Here is a 16,740-nt window from a genome sequence, read left to right as displayed (position 1 = left end):
TTTACAAGTCAGAGTGAGAAAAAAAAAGGTGGGGCTTTCATAATTTGGGGAAAAAAAATGTTCTAAACCAATGAAAAGTGTAATTTTTAGGTCATATGACCAAGCCTTCCATCATTAGAAAAACAAAAGTAAAATGAACCAATGAAAAGTTTTATTAACAAGTCACATGACCTGTTATGCTTACGTTACGCGCTGCGCGCCGCGCCCTGGATCGCTTCCGGGAAGCTGCTCCTCGCGCACCGGAGCACTTCCGGGTGCGCTAACGCGGCGCGTCATATGACGCATTACGCGACAACGCAGGTCCAGAATATAGTTAAAATGTGTCCACCAACCAGCGGTCGGAACACAACCCCTTTCAGCAGTCCAAAAAGTTCTGTTAAATGACAACAGAAGGGACAGGCAACAAGAACCATCAGTCAAAGAGGGGAGGGCAAGTTCTTCTCTACCGGGTCACGTTGGGGCTCCACCGGAACTGATCGAATTGGTAGTCTACAGTGTTTCTGGATGTTTCAGACTGAAGCTGGCGTCAGCGTGAGAGCACCACCATCTCGTGGCTACGTCGTGGCCATTCCGCGAGCAATCATGGCAGTCGCTCCCCACCGGAAGTCTGCGGGAGTCGGGGGTCCCGGTGACTGTTGTAGAATCTTCAAGGCTGAGGGGACTCTTTTGGGAATGGGGCCCATGCCCTAGCAGTCAAGCGTCCGAGTTCCACGGTTGCCCAGAGCCATCCTTGCAGGCCAGGCCCAAGTCTGTGGAGCCGACCGCCATTTCGTGAGCTCCGTAGCAGCCGCCTGTCGCTGTACCGCAAGATTGGGTGCAATTCCGTTGGATGGCGGGTGAGACGTTGTAATAGCAAGAGCAGGCGCAATTCAGCTGGCCGAGCGAGGCACTGCTTTGCAAGAGCGGGCGCAAGTCAGCTGGTCGAGTGAAGCGCTGGGGTGTAGCTGAGAAACCTCCACCTGGGGAGGTGGGGGAGGCTCGTTCGTGCCGCCTCTCCCTTCTAGTGCACCCCACGCCGTCTCCTGGCGCAGGTATATGTGATGGTCGGACCAGGGCACCGCAGGACGTGTCTTCAGGTCAAACGGATTGTGGGACAAGGTGTGGAGCAGGCGCAATTATCTCGGGGGCCTCCGTCAAGCGGTTCAGGGAGGCACCGTATCACATTGTTTTCCAATGCAGTCAGGTCTACAAACAGCCCCCACTTACTTTGAGAATAGTGAAGCTGCAGCAGGTGCAAATAAGCTTCAGACAGTGTTACAAGCGCTGCTCGGAACCCTCAACTATGGCACCCAACATCCAGGACTTATGCCATTTGTGCAAAGCAGTGACATCGAAGCATCTCAGGGACCAAGCAACATACCATATCCAGAGTCCTTCCCACAACCTCTGCCTTCCTTCTTACCTAGTTATTGTTCTTTCACTCCCACTCCAGGCTTTTATTCTGTGGATGGAAAACCATGAACCTACACTCACCTATGAAAATCTTACTATTGATGGTTGATTTTGAGCCACAAACACAAAGGCTTGTTTGGATCGATGTTGCAGCAGGCTGCCATGTAAATAGTTATTTAATAAAACGTTTTACCCTGTTACTTATTGATTTTGAGCCCCAAATACAAAGGCTTGTTTGGATCGATGTTCCAGCAGGCTGCCATGTTAATAGTTATTTAATAAAACGTTTTACCCTGTTACTTTGCTGGTGTGTTGTATATATTTATAATATTTGCATAGGGTTTGTCGTTATTTTGGGTGGGGTGGGCGGCGGAGCCGAGCTGTCTTGCAGCCATCATGGTGTCGAGCTCAGTTCCTCTCACTAGTTTCGTATTTCTCATGAGGGGTTGTTCATAATGTTTCTATTTTAGCGAGGTCAAAAAGAGATCCCATTAGTGGCCTACTGATTTTGCTTGATTCCTTTTGTTTTTTTAACGATTTTTCACTATCTGCAAAGACTAAACAGAGTATTGCGACTCTGTGCTTGTTTGTAAATAGAGAATGAACCAAAGAGAACCAATTCCAAAACAATAAATGCTAGGATAACAATCAATCAAATGGAGAGGGAAGCAGGCACGACGGATTACAACGGGGGCAAAGGCCTGCGTTACCTACCCTTCACTATCTGCAAAGAGAGAATACTCCTAAAAGAAAAGAGGAGGGGGGCAGCGTTCAAAGCACATCAGCGTGCATAAACACGAAAATGTTTTTACCTACCACGTACTTGACATTTTAAAGCTTTTGATATTTGCTATTAAAAAACCATTGAAATTCACTGAAAAAAACATAGGTTATAGACCATATATAGTTAGGAATTAGCATTTACAAAACCTTGAAAATTCACTGAAAAAACCATGGGTTATAGACCATATATAGTTAGGAATTAGCATTTACAAAACCTTATTTTACTCACACAAAACCATTGAAATGTCATATATAGTTAGTTGCACTAACTATATATCACGCACCCGCAATCCACTGCTGATCATGTCACATATTACATCATTAATGACATGATCAGTGACATCACTGATGACATCACTGATGACATCTCAAATGACATCACTGATGACAACATCCAGTGACTGTATGTTATATACGGTATATACTTCCATGTAATCCATGGGATTACACAAAATGATGGCAAAATTACACACAATCACATACAATTACACTTTTTGGGCCTAAGAATGCATTTAAATAAAAGCAGCGCAAACAACAGCTACTTGCATTCTAGCGTTCCCGTACGTTCCCTATCATTTTGCACCATTCATTGTAAGTTTTCTACTGTGAATGGCGTGTAATTACACTGAGAGACGCAATGTTATAATTCCAGGAATTTCGGGTGAATGTCAAGTTTTGTAGATAAACTTTGCACATGAGCCAGAATGCCTTGTGAATGGTGCACAATATTTTTTATTTATGCACAATTATTTTAATTTAACATTCTGTGCAACTAGTTTAGAGGCGCTCTGGATTCCTGAATTAGTATAATTTAAATGTTTTGGATTGCATTCCAGATGGCCCAAAATCATTACGTTATAGACGTTTAAATGAACCTTTACTCATTTTGTTACATTTACTCAGTGTGGGGTCAGGGGGGCAATAGAATGTGGAAACCTTCCTGTACATCTTTTTTTTTTCAGTTTAATAAAGTTTTATTTTGTTTAAGAAAGAGTACAGCATAATATAACAGTATACAAAAAATCTGAACCAATGTGAAAAGACAAGGAGAAGGAGATGAAGAGGAGAAGAGGTTCAGATACTGTGAGAAAAGGAAGAGAGGGGAAGAAGAAAGTAGGAGGAGAAAAGAAAAGAAAAAGAAAGGGAGAGAGAGAGAGAAAAGAAGGAAAGGTTAGGAAGGAGAGGGGGGATGATAAGAAGTTAGAAAAAGGAAGCCAGGTAAGATCTTTTTAATTAGATTTTTTCCCCCTCGACTACCCCATACCATGTAGGAAGGATATGAGCTACAAGCAGAACAGGGTTGATTTTAAAGGTTTTGAGGCTTCTCTCATGGTTCTAGGCCACCTAAAAAGGAATGCATTTCTGTTGTCGCCTAGTACTATATGCCAACATTCTGAGATGTTGACATTGCTCCTAAACTTGCACCCACAATTATGGTGAACATAGCTGGTGTCTGCATATTTTGTTAATTATAGGTAGTGATATTAAATGACGTGGACCACTGAGAGTGAGAATGAATCACCAAGAGACAATGAATGTATGGAAAGCACCTATCCAAAGATGTAACAAGGATAATGTAGCAAAGGAGGTGCAGTATTTTGAGTGGGTTAGTTAGTATTGTAGTGACAAGCTTTTATTTAAAAAAAATGCCTCACCTTATTTCATTTCCTTCAAACACCTATTTTATCAATATTAAAGTTTGAGACATGACAGTACGATAATTGGTAATTTTGACTTATAGGCAAGTACAACATGGATAAAATATTGCTGCCCCTCAAGCAGTATTCTTCCTTTCATTTTAATATCTCTGATTAGCTCAGCTACTAAAATAAGAATTAATAGCATTACTAAAGTTTGTTTTACTATAGTGATTACTAAGGGCCTTATTACAAGTTTGGCGGTCTGTGAACTGCCATATCCGCCATCGCGGTTCGACCGCTGTATTAGGAGATAGGAGAATTGCTATTGCAAAGACCGCAGCTGAACCGCCTACACTGCCAGCGCACCGCAGACTGCAGGGGTCACCGTAGACTGCAGGGGTCTGAAAAAAGCCGCTGTCATAGGATTGCATAGAGTAGTTTCACCAACATTCGTATTACAAGTTGGCTTTCCAGCGAGCTGACCATGGCCGTGGGACAGCCAGCTTCAAGTCGGCAGAACCGAAGGATTTGAGGTGCGTACTCACCCATTTCATATTATTTTAGTCAGAGTTCAACTTGGATCCCTTTCTTCAGGTCCCCCCTTCACAGCAGCATCTTCACTCCAAGGATTACAACCGTCTTTGCAGCGATATTCAGGTGAGTCTGATTTGTACCACATACCCATTGCCTGGGTTGCCCACATATGAGCCAGACTCCGGCAATGGGTAGGTGTTATTTTTCCACATACATCATCCTTATGTGTGCATTCGACACATATGCAGTCGAAATGTTCACACAGGCATTGATACATACGGAAAACTTGTCACCACCCGCTGCAAGATTTCCACAGCCACACAACCTGCATCATGGTAAACTCGTAATACGGCAGTTGGAAGACTGCGAGAGCTATGGTATTCTGGCGGCCGTGGACGTGGCGTTCAGCCAGTAGGACCGTCAAACTCGTAATCAGGCCCTAAGAGTGCAATCAAAATCATCAACGCTATACATTGATCATAGCACAACATTTCTCTTCGGGATTGGCAAAAGTGAAAAATCTTCAAAAAATCCATAGTGGGTTTCCCGGTTAGTCTGTGTTTTTCGATTTTTGAACAAACTCAAAAAAGACATTGCTTTGTATTTCCTAGTTTGTCCGCAACTGGTAATTGCAGAGACTTTTTTGGGTAAGTTAATATTTATTTCATGTCTGTTGTACATGCAAAAAAAAAGATGATTTACTCACTGTTCACCGGGGTCCACGTCTCTAAGTCCAATGTATACAATGTCTTTAGCAGACAGGCATGGCTTCAGCCAAGAGAATCCTGGAACATCAGGCATCTAAACATAATAGCAAGCATTAGTCCCACAGAGATGTTGAGCCCTGAGACACACGTGTGTGCTCTATATTATTGTGCGCTCTGTACTACTGTGCTAACCACTAACTTTGGATCCAGTTATTTAAATTGCTGTTTATAGAGGCAGCAGTTTTCCTAATATTATAATTTTGGTTGATATCCAGATATAAACACAACCAGAGTAAGTAAATCTGAAAGTATTGGGTAACATGTGTTAAGTGTAGAAGCTGTGATTGATCATAGTAGAAAAGATTTGATGTTTTTTGCAGATGATCAGGAAGTACTCTGCAGATTGAAACTGAAGTAAGCAAACTTTTAAATGCTCATTCATTTTGTACTAACGTTTATCACGGAACAATTGTCTCTACCTTGTCAACTCTCACTTATTGGGGGGGGGGGGGGGGGGTCAACTGCCATGTTGGAGCAGTCCCCTAAGTGAGCCTTACAATGTCACATTTAGCCCATTCATTGTGGCTCATGTCAGGGTTTACCAGGGACATATTTCAAATTAGTCAGGTTGTACAGGCATGCATTTGAGCAACAACGTTACCAGAGGCAGCGGTAATCCGAGAAGGGGGGGGGGGTTGGTCGAGCCACACACACAAACATACATGCTCTCCCTCACCCATCTACATGCACACTCACTCATTCGTTCATAAGCACGCACACATACATACACCATTGACACACACATACACATGCACACACCCATTTACAGTGTGCACAAATAAATACAGATACATTCATACATACACACACACATGCACCAAACATTGTTTTTAAAAAGCCTATCGGGCAGAAGTGGTGTTCTTGGGTGGCCCGAGAGAATTTGGTTGGTTCCTGGAGGATTGGGACTGCTTTCTCCTTTCATTGGCTGACCATGTTATGGGACGGCCAATGAGAGGAGGCATCGGTTCCTTACTCGTCACAGAGTGGGATGGTGACCACATCCCACTCTGTGACTAAGCGTCACTGACGGTCAGTCTGCCCTGGATACTTCAAGGATTAAAACAGAAGCACCCAGGTCTGAGTCTATCTGTGATGTCCCCCCTCATCATGAAGGACAGGAACTCAAAGCCCAGCTAAGGAGGTCACGCCCACAGGGCTGTGAAATCTTCAGCCCAGAAAAAAACAGCTTATGCAGCCAGGCACTTGCACATTTAGCACATGCAAAGTGCCTGGCTGCATGACCTGAACATTTATTTATTATTTCATCAATTTTATATTGCGTGAGCACAGCCCGAAGGTATCAGAGCACTTTACAACAAGCAGGATACAAGGATTGTATTGGGTTACAATGCTAATAATTAATCTTGTACCTTAACAATGGTGCATGAGTGCAGGAGTTATAACAAGAATTAGTTTAGCAAATGAGAAGGGAAGATTTGGTGGTTGGGTTGTAAAACAAGGGCAGGTCACATTATAGTGGAGGGAGTACGATAGCCAGATTGAGGGTGAATTTAACCAAGATGTCCGTCAAAAAGGAGGAGTTTGAGGTCCTTTTGAAAGCTGCTAGTCAGGTGCTTAGATGTAGGGAGGGAGGCAGACAGTTTGTGATTCTAGTGGCACTTCCAGAGATAGACTGGTTCTTTTATCAGTCTCGACTGAAGGTGAGGGGTTCCAGTAGCAGGGATAGGGCATTTCTGGAGCCTCTATTTGCTCTGGGGATTTTTGTTTCTTGTTTAGGTAGGAGGTGAGGAGGAGTGCAGCACTCTGTGGGTAATGCAAGCAGTTCGGATTGCTCCCTCGCTTCAGTAGGAAGCGGATGGCGGGTATTGGCTCCTCTTCTTCTTGAAAGAATACACACACAATATCACCTGGAACGTTCCAAATAGTACGAAAAAGTATCCTTGGTTCCAATGGACACAAGTCCAATCAAAGTCATGCTGGTGAATCATTTACCTGGTCTTTCAGTTCTTTTATAAGGAATGCGACAGGCTGTCCATGAAGATTTCCACTCTGAGATGTACATGGAGTGTTGATATCGGAATGGGCATCCACCCAAACCACACATAGATCAGGATGAACCTTCGCATGACCAGCAATAGTGCCAACTGCCAGGCTAAAGAGACAAAAAGATAACAAATGTTTTTACAAACTGGGGGCATTGCAACATCTGGATTTCATAAGTGTGTCCTGCCAGGTCTGGTCACTGACCTGAGGGTACATAGTGCCGGGTGCTGTTTGCTACCAGACCTGAACTGAATGTACTAATGCAGAAAAGAGGGGAAGGCGGGAATTGAAAGGAGGCCCTCGTGGGCCTCCTCTTCGATTTCAATGAGATAACACCAATGTGTGCAGCACTATGGAGTCTGCAACAAGAGGCAGGACAGGGGTCTCTTCATGTGCTCCGGATAGCGCCCGCATAGTGCGCTGCCCCCACACCAAACTAGTGGTGCCCTGCACTGCTGGAATACAGAAAGCAGCAAGCAAGCCCCTCGGTGCCAATACCACTTCTGTACCTTTGCGAAAGCAAGTGAGCCGACCCATCTCTTGCACCCCAAACCTCGATGCAATATTTGGGAACCCCTTCTAGAAGAGTTAACACTACATTTTTTTCGGAATTAGCCTTTTTTCATAATGAAAAATTGTTACACACCAGAAAGTTAACATACCCATTATGCTACAAATTGCAAGCTGTTTTAACATTAACTTTCACTAGCGTTTGTTGTATAGTGTTCCCTTGCAGCCAATTCAATGTGCGAGGATTTAGAAACTTAGAGATATCATGTAGCATAGAGCTGCCAAGTCGAACAAAGGAACAAAAATACACCGTGCTGCTGCTCCACATCTATTAGCTTTTCTTTACGATTGCATTTTAGAGATGTTTTGAAAGCACATTTTAAATGTAAAACTCCAATGTACTTCAGAGTGAGTTGCAATATTGCTGAGGCGTGGCCCGTGATGAAATCTGATGGCAATATAACTATTTTGGAGTAGGGAGTGCGTGGGGTTTCCTCTGTAGTCACATACACCAGCTAGAAGAAAAGAGGGCTGACATTTTCTAAGGTCGGCAAAAAACAGATTCTGGTACTGGAATCTGCCTGGCAATATTAAGTTGGCACCTGCAACAGATTCCACCTCACCGTAAATTAACCTTCTTCTATAACATGCCCACCAATTCGATTTGAACTATTGCAGATAAGTCATAAATAGTATGGTGACTTTGAAAGAACAGGTGGGAAATATGATGCATGGAGATTTATTTAGACATACTCAGAATATCTCATCTGTAGAAGTCCTAAAAAAGAAGTGGGGGGACTGACCAAGTCAGGCAGTATGCAAGTGACATCATGACGTGTGCTATCAAAGCACACGACGTCACGAATCGTGATATTCCACGTGGCATGACAGGAAGAAACCTCAATGGAAGTGAGGCTCTGATATGTGTATGTTATAACATATGCCAACTGCAAATGCAATAAAATGTGTTTTAAAAAAAAAGTTCTCCTGCAAAGCATATCATGCAACATGCAGATCACAGATTTTTATTTTATGTAGAGCAGGTAAGTGGATTACTGCTTGAACATAGCGTTCATTGTGTTACTTGCAGTTAATACATTGTAATCCTTCTATTAGACCACAGTGAACTATGAAGGATATTTGACTTCTACACCTTGTTGCCCTGACTGCCTCATGTAACACATCTTGTACATTGAGCTACACACTTACATTATTTATTTGGAATGGATAATATGTATGTTATGTAAAGCGCTCTAACACTCTGTATTGGGTTGAGTAGCGCTATAAAAGAAATAAAATAGTGCTATTTAAATTGTTATTTGTGTAAATTCTGAGACAAGACAGACCAACCCATCTGACGTTCTTACAGTTCATGTACTTATATACAACAAAGTAAAAAGCATGCATCTCCCAAGTACAGGTGAAGAGATAACAAGCTGTGTGCTTTTGTTTCCTCGCCTGTGCCTTTGCGAGGTTCCAGGACGGCTCCAGTCCCATACAATCAACAGTAAGCATGGGCGAATTGTGCGAATCTCGCGTTCGCGAATTTTGCGGATTTGCGAACTCGCAATCCGCAAAATCCGCGAATTCTCGCGAATTTGCGGATTTTTTTTTGTGTTCGCAAGTGTTTCTGCCAGTTCGCGAGGATTTGGTACTAGTTCGCAATTGCGAACTTACTTGTCGGCTCGCAACGGTCGCGACTATGTTGTTTCTACGTCTGGTTCATCATCACAGCCTCCCAGCACCCTCTGTTTCACCACTGCCACCACTGCCACCCTCTCTTTGACCCATGCCACCCTCTGTTACATCAATGCCACCCTCTGGTTCATCATCACTGTAGAAGATGGGGGGGAAAAGCAAGCCCACCTGCCCTGCTTGAACTGACATGAATTAATTTGGGGTTAGTTTATTAACAACACCTGCCCTGCCCCAACTGACAATAATGAATTAGGGGCTAATTAATGTGTCACTGAATTGTCTGCTCCCTTAGCTGTAAATCAGGACCTTTGTGGCATACAGTTATGGTCAGAGCAGGGTCACACAATAGTTGCAAGCAGGCAACCGAATTCTGGAGGGCCCCCTCAGGAAGCACTACAGGGAATCGTTACAAATCATGAGGTTGACCTTTTGCACCTGCTCATTGCTTTTGCTTTTGCAAAAATCGGTTTTCGGTTTTTCCGCGCTATTCGCGGGGCGCGGCGTCGTGTGAAACCGACCGCGGAAGCCGCCAATTCGTGCGAATGAGCTTTATATTTTTTTGCGGCTTGTTGTTTCGCGAGTTTTTTGCAGTATTCGCGAGCCGCTTGCAGCGCAACACGCAAATTTACCCCAAGGTCGAGTACGGGCGCGGCCATTTTGTTTGCGTGACGTATTTCCGTTTCCGCCCGCTATGTATAATCTCGCGCAGTAAGCGCATTGCGAGTACAAGTTCGCATGAGATCGCGAGGAAAATCTCGTGCGAACTTACTTTCGCGCTCGTGAACGGGCGCCGGCCATCTTGTTTCTCATTCATTTCCTGTGTCTGGGCATGGTGTTTAATCCTCTTGCTATCTTTGCCATCCTTTGCTTGTTTTCAGTTTTTTTTTAACGATTTTGCTTCTTATCTATCCCTCTCTTTTCCTAGCTGTATATTTTTGTCTTTTCTGCTATTTTTCTTTACTTTTAAACTACTTTTTTAAACTCTTTTCTTTTCTTCCCTATCCTATTCCTTCTTAATTTTCTACTTCCTACCTTACCTGCCCAGACCATGGTGAAGCCAGGCGCCGTGAAGCTGCCCAGGCACTTGAGGGCGGCAGCGGCGGCGGGGAGGAGGAGTCCTGGACCCCGTGCCAGGACACAATGCGGTCGATTGAGGGGGGAGCAGGTGATGCAACGGGAGATCTTCAGCCCGGAGGAAGTGGGCGCGCTGGTCTACTTCGTCCAGCGCCGCCTGCCCAGGACCATCGCGGGAGGCGGCAGGATCGCGGCCGGCAGCTACAACATCCGGGAGCGCCGGAAGCGGTGGGAGAAGGTGTGTTGTTGTGTCTTTTTTTTTTTAAAGCGCACTGCTACCCGGAGGCCTCGTAGCGCTATAGACCGCTGGGGAACCCGTCCTGGCTTTCCCTGTGAGATAGTCCCTCCTGGGGGTCTCCAAGGTGAAACCAGGCATCCCCGGCGTTTGTGTGGGGCCGTTGTGGAGATGAGGCAAGCTAATGCCCAGAGTTGCCGAGTGTGCTCCCTGGTCGGAGTAGGCACCGATGCGAGAATTATCAGTCCGCTGATCCTGGTCCAAGACCCTGCCGCGTCGGGAATCGAACCCTGGTCCCGGGCCGTTCCCTGCACTCGGGTCTGCCGCCTCTAACCAGTGAGCCACACCTCTCCACCTGTGTGTGCTGGGCCATATCCCACCTCTACGGGGTCCAGCGCACCTACAGCCAGGTCACCCATCGCTGGACGGACCTCCTGGACCGGGAGCGCGACCTGCTGGACCAGCTCGGCTTGGAGATCCCCGGGCTTGGTGAGTAGTAGTAGCCATTTCATCACTCACTACTATGATGTTTTCTCCTGCTCTGTGTTGTTGTATTGCAAATATTTGTTTTTTACATGGAGCAAGCCAATAATGCCGCTGATGACGATTACATTGTAGTTAAATTATATTTCAAAATCTTCTGTGCATTTCAGGTGCACTGCTCTCCTTCTCAGTGGCGTTGCTACTATGCTTATTTGTTTTCTATTTTGTGGTCTCATTGGCCTGAGTAACTATTATGTATGAGTGTACTTTACAGAACTGTGTAATGCTAGACACTAGGGGGCAGATTACATTTACAAGCCCCTTGCGCCACGTTAACGTTGCCTTGCGTGACGCAACAGCGGCGTAAACGTAGCGCATCCCTGCGAGTCATTTACAGCATGACGCATCTAGGGAGATGCGTCACGTTATAAAGCCATGGGCCTGCACCGCAATGGGTGCGTTCCTAGTACGCAGGGTGGGCGGTCCGGCGGCTGTGCGCCTCGCAAAATTGCCTGCGTGAAATCTACAAGATTTAACGCAGGCACTTCTGCGACGCTGCTACGTCAATTCAATTCCTTATGCCTGCTTGAAGCAGGCGTAAGGACTGACACAGCATGTTAAGTATTGGGTGGCCCTGAGGATTACTGGAGTTGCATTGCGTTGGCGACGTGACTCCAGCGATGCGCCGCTCTTACGTGACGAGATGCGTCACGCAAGTGCCTACCCTTGCGCCAGGGCGCGCCGCATTGTAAATGAGGCGCATCTGCCGTGTCGCAAGGGTAGTTTTGCGTGACGCATTTGATCTGGCGCATCTCTGGAGATGCGCCAGAACGCGTAAGTAAGTATGCCCCTAAGGGGCAGAATTGCAATTACCGTCGCATCCCTGCAAAGTAGCAGGGATGCGCCATTAATTGTGCGGCCCGCTACCACCACTAAACATGGTGCGCCGTATTTGCAATGCGGCGCACCATGGGCCCAAAACGTCACCGAAGCTTTACTGCTGGAGTTGCGTCGCAACGATGGCGCAGCTCCAGCAATGCTCTGGGGTACCCTATCTCCCCAATGCTGGGTCAAGCCGTACGTCTGCTTCAAGCAGGTGCAGGGTTTGTGTGACGCATCATTGTCCTAAAGGTGACTGATTGAAATTTTGTAGATTTCCCTCAGCCACTTTTAGGATGTGTTCCAGAGCAGGAATGCCCTCCCTTGCGCCGGAACGCCCCCTTGATGGTGCAGGGCTTTATAACGGGATGCATCTCCCAAATGCGTCACGTTGTTATAATATTATACGCCGCACCATGGCGCCCTTTTTTGTTTAGCTGCTGCGTCACAAAAGTCACGCAAGAACGGAGCAAAAGAGCCGCAAGGGGCTTAAATCTGCCCCTTCCTTTGTACCCCTGACAATAAGAAAAATAGTGGCGGTGGATTGATAGTTTGACTATTTAAATGACTGGTAATGTAGCAGGCAACTGTTAGTGTTGTCACTGATCTGACTGAAATCACAATGGAGTTTGTCTGTCACTTTGCGTCTTGCCTGCGGACTGCTGCCTGCCAGTCCTAGGTGAACCTTTCAGTACTTTGTTTAGTGAGTTACGTGACTTTCGAAGTCACAGGTCCGCAAATAAATGAAAACTAACCCTAATCAATATAATTTCGCGGAAATATTTTGTTATTGTTCTTTTGAAATGTTTGATTTGGTTGACATTGACAAGCAACAATCATCCATGTTTTCTGTTCTTTCTTTCATGTTGTACGTCAGCTCCCCCCAGGGGCGAGGGGAGGACACAGGAGCAGCAGGCGGCGGATGCTGTTGAACAGGGCCAGGATCGGGCAGGCGAGGGCTCCTTTGCTGGCCCCAGTAAGTTTTCATTTTAGACTAGTACCTATTTTTCCTAGCGTTCCTCATTTGATTTTTTCAAAATCGTCTTTGATCTTCTTGTAGACTGTATCTAAATTCTTATCCTGCCTCTACTATGACTCCCTGTGGTATTACTAGATTATTCTTATTAGTCTGTCTGTGTAGCTAACTAAGATTGCACGGTTGGCGAAACTCCCATTCTAGTCAGCAATAGCTCTATCAACTTAGTGCAGTCCTCTGGGATTGTCCATAATGTCTTTTGAAGTGTTCTATCTGCTTTGAAAATTCCCAACTATAAAATGTGAATGACCACCAAGAAAGAATAAGATACTACCTTTTGGTTTGGATAGGAGGACAATCCATACCACTACAGTGGCGCGGACAATTCTTCTGCAGAAACAGAACTATGGACAATAAATAGTGCATTGCTTATCAATTATAATAGGCGCTGTTAGAGTTTCCACATACCTCTGTGATAACAGACTTTGAACCCCCAATGTCCTTACTGACTGACTACATAGTGTGGCACAGTCATTTACCTCCCGAATTCATCGATCATTGATCCCCAATGATGATTATTATCCAACGTAGCTGAAGAGTACGGAGTCAGAGTCAAGAAGTGTCAGAGGCACGGACTCATGCTTGCAAAAATTGCAAAACCTTTCGCTCAGTCACTCTAGTCACTCTGGACCAAAAAACACAGAGTCTCTCTAAGTTTAAAAGCTTTATTAAAAGTAAACACATTTATTAAAATGAAGTCATAATAAAAAAACGAAACGTTTAACTGAGAATGTAAAAGTGGTTAGTGCTGACGATTAATTGAAGACATTTCTTGTGGTCGAGCCGAGCTCTCACCTTGTTTCAACTTGATCTTGTTGTTAGAAGTCCATCTTCTGTCTGTGTGGAAAAAAATGGTGCGTGTTAAAAAGCCAGCCTTCATCAGTTGTGCCAAAAAGTGCTGCATTACATGGTTTTCACATGTCTTCATTCCTAGACCAAATACTAGTGAGTGGTTTATTCTAACATTCTTAAATGTACTTTGTAGGTGGAACATCTGGTGGCGGGGCCAACGCGGAGGTGGTGGTGCTCGACACGGAGGCGGAGGGCAATTCCTCAGGGGAGGATGCGGCGGTTCCAGTGCCGGCTGTGAGAGTTCAGACAGTGGTGGTGGCGGTCAGAGGTAAGCTCTTATATATTCCTTACTTATTGAGATTGAAGACGTGGCTGGGAAGGAAAGAATATGAGATGCATGGCTGGGTGAATGATGAAGCAATGATTGGTGGAAGGACAACAGCCTGGGTGGGTGACACAGAAACTGTATGTGTCCATATACCTGGATCATGCTACTATCTGACTCTTAGATAGCATATGTGTATCTAGAGCAGGGGTACTCATAGTACGGCCCGCGGGCCGGTGGCGGCCCGGCAAGCCTTCCTTGGCGGTGTGCAGACCTTGCAGACAATCACTGCTCCCCCGGCCCCCACAGAGCAGAGTGGAGATGCAGGGCCACAAAGAGGTGAAATAGAACAAAGCCTCTGCTCTGTGGGACCGGGCAAGCAGTGATTGTCAGGGTGGAGATGCAGGGGCGCTACAACAAACAAAGCCTCAATAATATGTTAATGGTCTTTTAAAGACCTGTTAAGTACTTTGGTGTGGCTGTCTGTGTGTGCCCGTTGAGGAAGCTGTCTCAGCCCGGGCTGAAGGCTGACACAGACAGACACACACACAGTGAGATGACAGAGGGGGAGGGAGAGGGAGGGCAGGAGGGAGAGAGAGATGGAGAGGGAGGGCAGGAGGGAGAGCATGAGTGAGAGAGATGTATGTAAATGCTGGGTCTGGTGGCTCAGTGGATGAAGGCATCTGCTGCAGGGACCTGTGTGCAACCTCATGGTCACAAGTTTTCGTTTTGCTTTAGCCCTGCCCCCTCTGACTCCGCCCCCACCAGTGCGGCCCTCGGCCACAAACTACACTGTAAATTTAGCCCCTGAGAGAAAGTTTGTGAGTACCCATGATCTAGAGAGAGTAGACGGTCAGTGGATGAACTAAGTGTAACTTTGAAGAGCATGTAACACTGCACCCGCACGTCCGTTCCAGTGTAGGAAAGGCAAGGAAAAGAAGTTTTAATTTTGTCCAAATACTACCATCAATAGTAGCAGTAGTTTGTATTGCAAGCACAGCATAGATCCGGTTATTACGGTGGCCACTCCCTACCTCTCTTAATAAGTTTAGTAGTACTCAGTCATTCATGTGTGGATGTATCACTGGTCACTCAATAAAAAGCAAAGCACCTAAAGTCATCCCATATATAAGCAAAAACATCCCATGTGAAGTGATAGATAATCAGATTATTTATCTTCTTCAATTTTCCATTTTTAGTACTCATTTGCACTGTAGGGTGAAAGTTAAATTAATTAACCTCTTGGCTGCTAATGACAAGGGTAACTCGTCATGGACTTTCCATTGATTTCAATGGAAAACAAAGGGGCCTTCAAATCTAGCCTTAGCAGTAAAGGGGTTAAGCAGTAGCCCTTGAGTTGTAACAGAGTATTCTCAGTGCCACCCGTAATAGAAAAGTAAGAGCTTCACCACCTGCATGTACTGGACGGGTACAGTAACGCAACGCAAGTCTAGGTCACTCATCATGGCGTGCGTCTATTTTTCTCGGGTGCAAGTTTACTGCGCTGGCATTATGCCGGCTTGCAGAAGATAACGTACCAATTTTCCTAAACAAGAGACAAGAAGAAGAATAAGACTGGTGTACTTTCATAGTCGACTCCAATGGAAGTCCATAGTGCTCTTAGAATTTGTTCCTTAAACTCCCACTAATGTTAGAGCAAGGATGAAGAAGTGTGAGGTTAGATAGATACTGGCCTCAATAGTTATGTAATGCGCTTGCAAGTTGCTAGTTGTACTGCAACACAAATTTCTGCTGAATGATTGAGTTAATCTTAAAGAGCATTGGTTACAGACTATGTCTTTCTTTCTTCATATAGATGCTCCTTCCAAACGAACAAGGAGGAAGGAGCTGGCTAGAGCGGCCCGGCAACGGAGGATCGATGCCACTGTGGCCGAATATCGGCGGCTGGTGGCCCTGGAGGACGAAGAAAGTGTGCAGTCGACCACAACAACAACAACGTCGTCTGCATCGGCCTCCGTGCCCCCACGGGCTGCCACCCAGCACAGTGGTCCACCCAGACTGAGCCGGGCTGCCAAAGCCAAACGCCACCGCCGAGTAGCAAGGACAACAGCTTCCTCTCACAGCCGTTGCACCTGCAAGGCAGTGAAGGCACGCCTGCGCCGCAGTACCCTGATGGTGTCCCGCCTTCAGCAGGAGCTCCACCACTTTTCAAACGTGTTGGAGGGGCTCCGCGTAGAGCACGCCTTGCTCCGCCAGGAGCATGATGCCCTGGCCCAAAAAGTAGACAGCATCCACCCATAGTGTCCCTTGCCCCTTTTTTAGAGACTTTTGGGGGGTGGGAATTGGGAGTTGGGTTTTTGGGGACTTTTGAAGGACAATCGTTGGGGTTAGGGAGGGTCTTGCGGGAGATTATTTTGTTAGGGATATAAATATACTTTTTCAAACTTTATCTGAGCATACCTGTTTTTTACTGCTTGCCTGGTGGGTGGGGGTTTAACAGTGACTTTGTTTTCCTGAAAGTTTAGTTCCATTTTCTTCCTTTAAGTGTAAATGCCCAAATGTTTTCAACACTAAGTGCCTCTCACAGAGTAAGTGAAGTGAATCCAAGAGTCCTAGGACTTTAGTAG

General features: G+C 45.7%; 1 protein-coding gene across 1 annotated transcript in view; it reads right to left on the bottom strand.

Annotated features, from left to right (window-relative positions):
- ARG1 (arginase 1) overlaps positions 1-16,740 on the bottom strand; it is a 305,104-nt gene that overhangs the window by 126,280 nt on the left and 162,084 nt on the right. The window contains exons 4-5 of the mRNA XM_086927039.1: positions 7,070-7,229; positions 5,056-5,150 (exon numbers count right to left, since the gene is read on the bottom strand). Coding sequence (XP_086783165.1) covers positions 5,056-5,150; positions 7,070-7,229 — 255 coding nt within the window. The remainder of the gene's footprint in view (positions 1-5,055; positions 5,151-7,069; positions 7,230-16,740) is intronic.

The sequence above is a fragment of the Lissotriton vulgaris genome, chromosome 6 (genome assembly GCF_964263255.1).
Source record: "Lissotriton vulgaris chromosome 6, aLisVul1.2, whole genome shotgun sequence".
NCBI lineage: Eukaryota > Metazoa > Chordata > Amphibia > Caudata > Salamandridae > Lissotriton > Lissotriton vulgaris.
Note: the sequence above shows the minus strand (reverse complement) of the source record. Positions and strands in the feature narration are given on the sequence as shown.